General features: G+C 35.0%; 1 protein-coding gene across 6 annotated transcripts in view; it reads right to left on the reverse strand.

Moving 5' to 3' along the window:
- Window positions 1–12,856, reverse strand: part of BLTP3A (bridge-like lipid transfer protein family member 3A) — a 55,573-nt gene that overhangs the window by 37,022 nt on the left and 5,695 nt on the right. For 4 of the 6 annotated variants that reach the window (XM_072945212.1, XM_015237522.3, XM_072945210.1 and 1 more), the window contains exon 1: window positions 5,170–5,594. The exons of the other annotated variants lie outside the window; for them this stretch is intronic. In XM_072945212.1, coding sequence (XP_072801313.1) covers window positions 5,170–5,225 — 56 coding nt within the window. In that variant the 5' untranslated portion in view covers window positions 5,226–5,594. Of the gene's footprint in view, window positions 1–5,169; window positions 5,595–12,856 lie in introns of those variants that run through there. 6 annotated transcript variants of the gene reach the window in all.

A 12,856-nucleotide genomic window follows, 5' to 3' on the forward strand; every position in this document is an offset into this window, starting at 1 on the left:
AGAAGCCTGCTATTTATTCCACTTCAAGTATGTGGGAAAACATTTTCTGGCCATCTGTTACTGTTAACAGAGCATAGAGGCTAAGATGAAATCAAGCTGGAAAAACACATTTTGATCAGGTTTCATTTCTGCCAGAGGACTGCAATCTGCCAAAGAAACAACGGAGAAAGGCTCTCAGATATCTTTGTGAAAATGTACCACAAAGTTGGGAAGTAAGAATTCCAGATTTGCAGATTCACAGAATTTCAGAGTTAGAAGGGATCTTAAATAATCACCTAGACCAAATCTATCATTTGCAAATGGCCAGAAAGTTAAATGACTTGCCCAAGAGTCACTGCTCAGCCATACCAAAAGCTTTTTGCAAAGGCTTTAAGCAAAAATGTAACACAACGCTGAAGCAACTGATTTAGATGCAGGACCTCAAAGTTATCTAAACAGAACATCTCAATTGCTGAAGTAGCTAACATTATTCCATCCTGATAATCTTCTGGTGTATGCCATTATATTGTAGAGGTTTGCCCTAAAAACTTGTCAAAAAAACTTCTGCATGAATAGATACATGCCTTTCTTAGGAGACAATGCTTTCCTTCTAGATTTTTGTTGTTTACAATATTGGGTTTAATTGTTTTTGTTATTTTAAGTGTAATGTATACACAGTGACTTACTTCTGAAGTTTCTATTTTGTTCCACTGATCCATGTACCCATATGCCAATATCATACTATCTTTATTACTGTAGCTTCATTTTAAATCTTGAAAGTAGGTAGTGTAAGTCTCATTTTTTTTTCAAGATTATTCTGACCATTCTAGGTCCTTTTGATTTCCATATAAATTTTTTACTCAGCCTACCAATTTCTGTTGGGAAAAAACAATACAGCTATAAATTCTGAAATTCTGATTGGGATTGCATTGACTCTATAGCTCAATTTGGGGAAATCTGACATAATAAAAATGAGTCAGCTTATCCTTGAACACGGTATACATTCAAGGTATGGCATATTTATTTAGGTCTTCTTTAATTTCTCCCAGCTATGTTTTATAGTTTTCAGTATAGTTCTTTTTTTTTTCTTTAGTATACTTCTTTTCTTCAATTTATTTCCACATATTTAATGTTTTTGATTCTATTGTAAAGGAAACTTTCAAAAATTTTTCTAGTTGTTTGCTGCTAGAAGATAAAAATAAAAGTGGTATTTTTATACTGACTTCATATCCTGCAATCTTACTAAATTCAGTTACTAGCCCTAGTGGTGGTTTTGTAGATTGCTTAGGATTTTCTATGCAAACAACTATATCATCTGTGAATAGAGATAGTCTTACTTCTTCATCTCCATTATTTGCCACAATTGATATTTATATACTGTTCTTGTATCCTGCAACTTTGTTAAACACACTCATTAGTTTTAATAAATTTTCTTACAGAAATCATAAGATTTTCTACATAGACATTATCTACAACATCTTTGTCAGATTTTTTGTTACCTGGGTTTTGAGGCAAATATTAAACAAGTTGGGAAATGTTTATCTTCTCTATTTCCTAAAATAATTTATATTAAATGGGTAGTATTTTTTCCTTAAATGTTCAATGAAAATCACTGATAGAACTATCTGGGCCTATGGGGGCCCAAGTTCTTCTGACTGAGGATTCCTCCCCCACCAAAAAAAAACTATCTGGGCCTAGAGTTTTGTGAAAAAAGTTTTGATAACAAATGCAATTTCTTTTATAGATTAGGGTTACTCAAATATTCTATTTCATTTTGTCACTTCTGCTAAGTAATGTTTTTCAAGTAATTTTGTGCATTTCATCTAAGTTGTTGGATTTATTGACAAAAGACATTCATAATGTCCTTTAATATCTGTTCCATATCTGTAAGATATAGCTATATCTCTGATAGTATTTATGTTTTCTCTTTTTTCTAGATCAATCTTGCTAAAATTAATTAATTTTATTGATCTTTAAAACAAAAAAATCATTAATTTTCTCTACTGTTTGTCCTGTTTTAAATTTCACTGATTTCTACTCTTCATTCTTCCTTTCTTCTACTTACTTGGGTTTATTTCCTCATCATTTTCTACTTTCTTAAATTGGAAACTTCAATCATTGATTTAAAAGTTGTTTCTAGTCTAAGAACTTAAAGCTACACATTTCCCAATACTCATGTTATTTGCTGCATCCCACAAGTTTTGATATGTTGAATTTTCATTGTCAACTAGCTAGAAATACTTTCTAATTTCTTTTATGGCATCTTCTTTGACTATGAGTTATTTTAAAATATATTTAAACTATTCCAAATTGAGGGAGTTTTTCTAGTTATTGTTACTGGTTTCTAATTTAATTCCACTGTGGTCAGGGAATATACTGTGTAAGATTTCAACATTCTGAAATATTTCAACATTCCGAGACATATTTTATACTTTAATATCTGGTCTATCTTGGTGAACATTCATGTACTTGAATGTGTATTCTGCAGTTGTCATGTGTAGTATTCTACAAACATCAGTTAGACAAGGTGATGCATAATGTTATTCAGATCTTCTATATATTGATTTTTTTTCAGGTTGCTCTATCAACTACTGAGAGAAAAGTATTAAAAATGTCCAACTATGATTTTGGATTTGCTCCTTTCTCATTTTAGTTCTGTTTTTGATTCATGTATATAGCTCTTTCATTAGGTTTATACATATTTATCATTATTAAGTCTTTCTGGTGAATTTACTTTTACTATGAAATGTTTCTTATCTCTAGTAGTAATCTTTGTCTTGAAGTCTAATTTGTTTGATGATAATACAGCCATTCCACCTTTCCTGTGCTTACTGTCCACATGGTGTACCTTTCTTCATTCACTCCCTTTCAATCCATTTGTGTTTATCCCTTTTGTATCCAGTCTGACCACCTCAGTCTTTAAATTGGAGTATTTAATCCATTTATATTTAATATAATTATTGATACTGGTTGGGTTTTGGTTTGCCATTCTACTACTTGTTTTATCTGGTTTTCTTGTCCCTCTGTTTGTCCCTTCCCACCTTCTTTTTAGGTTAAACTAATACTTTTAGATTTCATTGTAATGATCTTATGGGCTATTTAGCTATACCTTTTTGCCTGTGCACGCGTGTGTGTGTGTATGTGCAATCGCTCTAGGAATACAATATGTGACCTTGATTTAATCACAGTCTACTTAGAATATTGTGCTACTTCACATAAAAATATAAGAACCTGCTATTCATCTCTTGTTGTCATATATATTACAGCTACATGTTATAGACTCACAATATAATGTTAAACAATCTTGTCTTTTAAAAAATTAAGAGAAGAAAAAATATGTAGTCTTTTTTTTATATTTACATTTCCACTGTTCATCATTCTCCCATCTGGTGTCACTTCTCTTCCATCTGAAGAACTTCCTACAGTACTCTTACAGTACTGCTAGAATCCTCAGTTTTCATTTGCCTAAAAATGTCTCTTTTTCACCTTCCATTTTTAAAGGACATTTTAGCTGAATATGGAATTCTAGGTCGTGAGTTTCTTTCAGTATTTTAAAGACATCATCCCATCATCTTCTTGCCTGTGTTGTTACTGATGAGAAGTCAGCCATTATTTTATTCTTTTAAACAGAGGTACTGGGGACTGAACCCAGGACCCTGTGCATGCACTCTACCACTGAGCTATACTCACACCCCAAGCCATTAATTTAATATTATTGTTCTCCTTATGTGATGAGGCATTTATCTCTGGCTGCTTTCAAGTTTTTCTCTTTATCTTTCATTTTCAGCAATATGACTATGATGTGCCTGAGGTGATTTTCTTTGCATCTATCCTGCTTGGGGTTCACTGAGCTTCTTGGATTCTATAAATCTGTTTTTCACCAAACTTGAAAAATTTTAGACATTATCTCTCCCTGTCTGTTTGTAAACTCCTTTGAAATATCATTCATATACCATACATCCATCCATTTAAAATGAATAATGGTTTTTAGTATAGTCCCATAGTTGTGCAACCATTTGCTTAATCAATTTTAGAACATTTTCACTATCCTATTCAAAAAAAAAAGAAAGAAAACCTATCATTCTTCAGCTATCATTCCCAATCTCCCTAACCCTTCCAAAACTAGGCAACTCATTCTATTTTCTTTCTATACAGATTTGCCTACTTTGGACATTTAATATAATGGAGTCATATAATATGTGGTCTCATAACTAGCTTCTTTCACTTAGTTTATTGTTTTAAGATTCATCCATGTTGTAACATGAATTAGCAGTTTATTCTTTCCTATGGCCAAGAATATTCCATTGTATAAATATACTATATTTTGTTCATCCATTCATCAGTAGACAGACATTTGGGTTATTTCCACTTTTGGAATATTATGGATAACATTACTATGAAGATGCAAGTACAAGTTTTTGTGTGGACATATGCTTTTATTTCTGTAGGATATATACTTATGAGAATTGCTGGGTCAAATGGTTAACTGTTTTACTTTTTAAAAAAGGAACTGCCAAATTGTTTTCCAAAGTGGTTTCACCATTTTATAATTCTAATAGCTGTATTTGAGAGTTCTAATTTCCCCACATCCTCACTGTCACTTGTTATTATCTGTCTTTTTTATTATAGCCATCCTAGTAGCCATTATGGTTTTGATTTGCATTTCCTTGATGGTCTAATGATTTTGAATATCTTTTCAAGTGTTTGTGATCATTTGTATATCTTCTTTTTTTAAATCTTTAAAAAAAATTTTTTTTGGTGGGGGGAGGTAATTTGGTTTATTTATTTAGTTATTTATTTAGTTATTTATGGGGGTACTGGTAATTGAAACCAGGACCTCATGTATGCTAAGCATACACTCTACCACTTGAGCTATACCCTCCCCCCATTTGTATACCTTCTTGAAGAAATGTCTGTTCAGATACTCTGCCCATTTTAAAATTGGTTATTTGTGTTTTTAATATTTTGTTATCAGCCATTATTTCCTCAAATATTTTTCAATGTCTTGTTTTAGTTATCTACTGCAGCATAACAAATCACTTCAAACTACTGCAGCATAACAAGTCACTTTAAACCTAGTGCCATAAAACAGTAAGCATTTTATTAAGCTCACAGATTCTGGGCATTAGAAATTCATTCAAGGGACAATTGGGATGCCTTTTCTTTTATTCATGATATCTGGGGCCTCACCTGGGAAGACATGCATGCTGGGAGCTGGGATCACTGGAAGCCCTCTTCTTTAACATGGATCAGCCCTGAGCTGGAATGTCTCAGAGTGGACTCAATCAGGACTGTTGACTGGACATCTACACATGGTTGCTCCATGTAGCTTGGATGTCATTTCCACCCACATTCTGTTGGTTACAAGTGAGCCACTAAGGCCAAGAGAAAAACATATAACACAGTAGATATTGTTGCAGCCATCTTTGAAAGTACAATCTATCAGATGTCTTATTCTCTCTCATTTCCTTCTAGGATTCCAAGTACACATATTTAATATTGTCCCATAGTCACTGACGCTCTGTTTTTATTTTCCACTATTTTCTGTTCTTCAGAGTAGATAATTCCTATTGCTCTATTTTCAAGTTCACTGACACTTTCTGTAGCTATTGCTACAGAAATCTGTAGCAAGTCCAATATATTTAATCTGCTGTTGAGCAAGTCCAATATATTTTTCATTTCAGATACTGTACTTCTAAGTTCTACATTTTACATCTGGTTCTTTTTATACTTTCCATTTCTCTGCTGAGATTCTCCATCTGTTCATTTATTACTACCAAGTTTGTTTTAAAGTCCTTGTCTGGTCATTCCAATATCTGAGTCATCTTGGGCTCATTTCTATTAACTGCTGTTCTCTGGACAATGAGTTATATTTTTCTTCATTGCACATCTAATCATTTATTATTGTATACTGGATGTTATTGAGATTTTGGATTCTGTCTATCTTCTGAAGAATTTTGTTCTGTTGAGCAATTAACTTGGCTAGATTCATACTCCAAACTCTGTCTCCTGCAGTGGACAGAAGTTGATTCTGAGCTCAATTCTTTCAGCTTTCAACCACTGCCTTTTCCAGGCTCCATGGAGTCTTCCCCCTAGGAATGTCAAGGATTTGGACAGAGTTTTAAAGTAGATTTTAGGGCTCCTACTTCTGTTGCTTCTTTCTGAGATGTATCCCCTTATTTTCCTCTTATAGCCCTGAACTCCATCCTCTGACTCTCCAAGCTAATAAGACTGCAGACTTTTGCTTGAGCTCTAGCCATCACCCACAATGCAAACTGGGGAGTATCTTCAGGCAAAAAGTTGTATAAATGAGAATTTTACCCAGTGCAGTTCCCATCTTTCAAGTTCTCTATCAGTTTCTACCTGATTTGGCCACTTTCCAAAGTCTTCAAGTATTTGCTTTTTACATACTGTCCAGAGTTCATAATTGTTATATGAGCGAGGGTTAGCTTAATACAAGATATTCCTGTATTATTAGAAGTAGAATCCTTTTCTACTAGCTCTCATTATATTCTCCCCACAAAGCAACTATGATATTAGTTACCAAAAATAAAGATGACCAGATGGACACAAATACACCTTCTCAGTTTAGGGCAATAAATGATAATAGATAAGTTATCTTCTTGGTCTGCTGGTGAAGTGCTTATCATAAAATTTTAAAGCAATCTAAAAATGTATAAATAGAAAATGACAGGTCACTATATAGAAGTAATTATGTATCTAGATAGATGTGTAAAACAAAATTATTCTATATATACTCTTCTAAAACTTCTTTTCTTCCATTAATAATATATCTTGGGCATTTTAAACTATCAAAAAATTTAATGCTTTTTAATAATAGAAGAGTTATCTACAAATGATACCCCTGTATAGATTTAGTATAATTTATTTAATAAAGTCCCTGATTTCTCCTTTATATTAATTTCATTAAATAGCCTTGTAGGGTTTTTTTACTTATTTGATTCCTTCTGTAGGATGAATTCATAGAAGTGGAACTGCACATTTTACATGCTGACAGAGATTACCAATTTCCCTCCATAGATAAGACACTGATTTATACTCTCAACAATTATAACCAATTGCACAAATTTCCCCATATCTATGGTAGCTTGGTAATTTGAAGCACTCCCATTTATCTTACTCCCCATCCCAATATTAGGTCATCCAATATTCTGGAGATTCTAGAGAAGTTCTCTTTCCTTAATTCTCTCTCTCTATTTTTTTTTTTAACTGGAGGTACTGGGGATTGAACCCAGGACCTTGTGCATGCTAAGCATGTGCTCTACCACTGAGCTATACCCTCCCTTCTTTCCTTAATTCTCAACAGTAGCCCTGATGAACATTCTAATTTTATCCTCTAAGCCTGGAGCCTTGCTAAACCCTAGCCTGCTTAGTTGAAGTCATAATATCCTGTCTGTTTTGAGCCAGTCTTCTTCTAGAATTGAACACTTGTAATTTGGCCCACCACCAAGGGTTCAGGCATGTAAGTAAGGCATGTTACTTACTGATTCCTCTTATTGAGTGTTAACATATTTGACCATCACCTGGAATTATGGCTGTAATTTCTTATCCATTCTTTTCTACACACCCTTGTATTAATCATTCTAGATTTAAGACTAAGGTAGTTGGGGGAAGGGTACAGCTCAAAGGGGAAGGGTATAGCTCAGTGGTAGGGTGAGCACTTAGCATGCATGAGGTCCTGGGTTCAACCTCAAGTACTGCCATTGAAATAAATAAATAAATAAATAAATAAATAAATAAACAAACAAACAAACAAATAAACAAACAAACAAACCCAATTACCCCACACACACACACCCAAAAAAAGACTAAGTTAAGGGTCTTCTCATCAACTGTAACTCAGAGATGCCTGCCTCTCTTAATTCTTCAACCATTCAGTTCTCATAGTGATTGGGTCCCAGATTCTTTTTCCTACACTGGTCTTGAAGATATTACACCTCATGACCCAAGTTTTAGCATGTCTCACTTTGTTAGAAACATTTCTTGTCATCCTACCATATTCCCTTTAATTTTCTTTACTTCATTGTCTTGACAAGTCCCAAACTTACATAAAGAATAGGAATTAATGAAATCTGAATATTATATTTCTAATTTTAAAACTTCTGTTCTTAGATTAACCAAAGTGAAAGTACACTTGCTAATGCTCATAAAAGGAAGACTTATTCCACTAACAGGCATTGTTGGTTATTCACTATTGAATGAGAACAGATAGTTATTCATGATACAGCCTCAAACAGATATTTAGAGAAAGGTAGCAGGTAGATTATTTGAGCTTTGAAAATTGCCCAAAGAGGAAACTGAGGAAAAAGGAAAATCGTACCATATACTGAGGTAGTCCTTAATTTTTGAGCAGAACTAGCCCTAATTCTGACCAACAAATACGCTTATTTTATGAGGCACAAACTGCTCAAAATGAGCTTTTTGACTTTGATGGTAAAAGAAAGCCCTGTCAAACCTTTGAGTAGTTTCCCCTACAGAGATTATTTAATGGACAAATACCTAAGGTATCAGCACATTCAAATAAGAGTTACTAGGTTCAAACCATAAAAAGTAGCTGTGAAGGATACAAAGATGAGTTTAAAATATAAAAAAAAGGTCTCTAACCCTAAGGAAAACTATGAGCTAGAGCTAGAACTGTGTCATTTAGATCTGTGTCCAACACAAAGTCCTGGATAAGGATGCTCAATCAATGTTTATTGATAATAATAAGAAGCAAATAAATGATAACTGCCAAATAAGCGGAATGAACTAAGGATTATATCCAATAATCCATCCACATGCTTTCACACATTGCAAATCAATTATAATACGTCTGATTATCTAGACACATTAAGGCAGGTTAAAAGTGTCATCTGTAAACACAGAAATAAGTATATCTGTGAAGCCGAGGTAGAAGGCATACCCTTCCCATTTGTGATAATTAGAAAATGCAAGGTTTTTAAAATAGAGAGATTAGTACATTCTAAAAGTTCTATCTAAAAGCTTTTATAATAAAAAACAATATCAGGAAAAAATTAAAAAGAAAAAAGATCTTTCTCTGAAAATAAAAATTATTTTTAAAACAATAGCTAACATTTCATAATTGCTTACTCTATTCCAAGCACTATCCTAAGCATTTTGTTATACATTTTTAATTAGTTTATTTTTCTCAATGACCCCATAGTATAAAAGACTACTGTCTCCAATTTATAGATGAGGAAACCTACACATAGAAAGGTTAAATAACTTGCCCAAGGTTACAGAGCTAATAAGCTAGGGTTTAAGATTAGGTAGTCTGACTCAAGAACTTGCAGCCTGACTTACAGTAGACCATCTTTCTGACTTTTAACAAAGTCAACAGAGGTGAAGTTCAGAGAAGTTCCAATTGCCTCAGACCCAGATCAATGGCAGCAGAGAACAAGCTGAGCCCTATCCAGAGGCACAGTATACAGGCCTCTGTGATCTAGTCCCTACCTTTCCAACATCATTTCTAGCTGTGTTCCACCCTTAAACTCCACATTCCAATGACGCAGAACCATATGCAGTCTCCAAAATGCACCTGCTGCTTCTCAGCTCAGTATCAACTCATGCAGCAACTTCTGCCTGGAATCACCTTTCTGCCCCAGACTGTCTGTGCCCTCTAGCTCCACACATACTTCTGAATACTTTACTGGGCTTATTGTTTCCAGGTCTGTTTGTCTTTATAGGCAGTTAGTTCTCTGAACAGGAATTTTGTCTTATTCATCTTTGAGTTCCTGGTGCCTGGCATACAATGCAGATGGTCAATAAAAGTTTCTGGAAAGAACTAATGAACAAATGATCTCAGAAACTGGGTCCTCAAAGACAGCCGAGGGCCTGGGGCTAGCTGAGGGGAATGTGAGACTCCATATCTGAGAATGGCTGAGACACCACCTGGAGCTGAATATGCAACCTTCTTGCAGTAAACTTTCCTCAAAGAGGCTGAGGAATCTCTCTTGTGGGCTCAGAGAACTAAGGAGCCACAGCCAATTCCACCTGAAAAGGAAGGGAGAGAGCGGGGGTTCTGCTGAGATTCACCAAAAGGATATCCCACAATACACTGCCAGTCCCCTAATTTCATATCAACCTCTGTTGAAACATTTCCTCAAATGAAATGAGTTCCTGAACACCCTTCTTTCACATAGGTTAAAAAACACAGATTTCAAAAAAAGAGACATAGAGAGAGAGAAGGAAGAAAAGAGAGGAAGAAAAACAAACAGATTTCTCTTAGAAAAGGGAAAGGCATATTTTCAGCTCTGTCTGGGAAAGCACTCCACCAGATGGCAGGAGGAAGTCAGCTTAAATGAATTTAGGCAATCCCTATCTGCATTTTCTACATATCAGAACTCCCAACTTTCAAATGACTCACACATACCACAAACTGCTGCCCAGACCCCTGCCCCATTCTCACTGCCACTGCAACAGAAACCATTTTTGGAAAATAAAAAACAAACTCAGAGTTTCCAGAGTATCTGTGGATTCAGAAGCTATGAAAGTAAGAGTAGCTTAGGGGAGCTGACCCTGTAGGACATATTATGAATTAGAGTTGATCTAATTAGGGTAGCATTCCTGCCCCCAAATATGTTCTGTATCCTTGCCTTTGACTTAACTGAAATCAAATATCCTAAATAATTAGGAATTTTGGTGAGAAAGGAAGGAGAGTAGAGCATACAGGCCGAGGGTGGGGTGGAGGATAACAGTAGCAGAGGACTGAGGGTAGAATCGGGGCAATGGGGTACATAAGAGGAGCCTTAGGAGGTGGGAAAGAGACATAAAGGAGAGAAGACAGGGTATATCAAAAGCAAACCTCAGCTGTTTCAGTCTAAGTCAGTGGTTCTCAACCCTAACAGACTCAACTCTATGAGTGGCATTGCCAAGAATGACAACATTGTCTAAAATAAAGTTCAAAACAATCTTCTCCCATGTTGCAGTCCTGGAACATTCACTGTAGTTTAAAGCTGTGCAATACTTTGTGTTTACATGTAAATAGGCTTACATAATCTAAACAGGTAATTCACCTCTGTAAACATCTAACAAACTTTCAGAAGTCAAAAGGATCAAAGGACAATGTTCCTTTGTGTGAAACTATTCTGCATACAGCATGACGTCAGCATCTCCAGCCCACTCATTAAATGCTGGTTACACCCTTCAATCACAACCAGAGAAAAAGTCCTTGCTGAAATACAATGATTTCAATGATCTAAAAGACCTTACTCCAAGAACAGGAAATAAAAAACCTTCTTCTCTTTCATCTCCCTTCCTCCTTCAAATGGTTCCCTAACAACCAACACCCAGATTTCCACCCAGTGAGCTTATGTAATATATAATTAACCCACTATGGCTTTTGTGGGCTAACTGGGAACCCATTCAACATTCACAACACTATTTCTACTACTGGACCACACATTCCAAATTTCAAACTTAGAAACAAATTTTGAGAACATCACACTTCCATAAGTCAGAGACTTAAATACACTGACCTCTCACCATCAATGTTCTCATGCTTTAAATGATGGGCTGACATCCAAGCTACATATGACCAATGCACTATAAAGTGTGAGTACACATGCAAAATGATCATTACTGTAGACAAATAAAACGTCAATCCAACAAGTAATTTATAACAAATCTAGTCCTTATTTCTGTGGCAAGAAGGTACAAACCACAAACCCTTTGCCTAAATTACTAATGTATATTATTTTTACACTTGAGTTTTTCCCTTTACTATAGATATTGATTGATTCTACTGCTTATAAATATTGGGAAGTGTTCTTCAGTATCTATCAACAGTACCAGTAGCACTTGCTTTATCACACAAAGATAAAAGGTCCCTTAGCGATACTGGGTGAATTGCATTCCCTTGCCCTTCTGCTCCCACCACCCCCTACCCACCACCACTCTAGTCTAAGGTTCCCTGAATTACAACCATGGACTCCCACTCCACACACCTTCTCCTACACCCACCTCACCAACTCAAAACATCCTCAAACTCTCTGGTTTTCAAAGTAGCCAAAGGACATAATCCCTGCCACATGGAGGTCACACTCCAGTGGGAGTAAAGAATTGAGCTGTGATAAAAAGAATCTTTTTTTTTTTTTCTGGTAATTTGTGCCATACTTACAGATTATTATTCAACCAGGTAACTAAATGACCTCTCATTTTTTTTTCCACTCTGAGAATACAGTATATGATTGTGCAATCTTAGACTATGAATAAGGAAATCCTACAAGGACCCAACTCAGTGTATGCATCTCTGCTATCTCACTTATACTGAGGTCAAAGTTTACCCTGTATATGCCTCAATAAGAAAAACTGATAAACAGGACCAGCCCTTGTTTCTTTCCCTCCTTAAGCATTGATACAAAGAGCACTCATCTCTACCTCCTGTATTAAAATATTAAAAAATATAATTCTTAAATATCTAAAGAATTAGACATTTGGGGGAGGGTATAGCTCAGTGGTAGAGTGCATTCTTAGCATGCATGAGGTCCTGGGTTCAACCCCCAGTACCTCCATTAAGATAAATAAATAAACCTAATTACCTACCCTTCCAAAAAATAAAATAAAAATAAAAAATAAAATAAAATAAAATAAAGAATTAGACATTTGGATAAGTTAGGCAGTTAGTGACCTCTCTTGAGCAACTTTAATAAGTAAAGATAAACAGTAATAGTCACTATTGAATATTTTTCAGTATTTATACATTATTTCTAATCCTCAACACAACAGTGTACATTATTATCCCACATTTTACAGATGAGGAAACTGAAGCATGGAGAAACTAAAAGACTTGCTGCACACCAGTTCACATGTAGCAGAGAGAAAACGCACAGCCACTTCTTGGAATCTGAAGTCATAC

The sequence above is a fragment of the Vicugna pacos genome, chromosome 20 (assembly GCF_048564905.1).
Source record: "Vicugna pacos chromosome 20, VicPac4, whole genome shotgun sequence".
NCBI classification, from domain to species: domain Eukaryota; kingdom Metazoa; phylum Chordata; class Mammalia; order Artiodactyla; family Camelidae; genus Vicugna; species Vicugna pacos.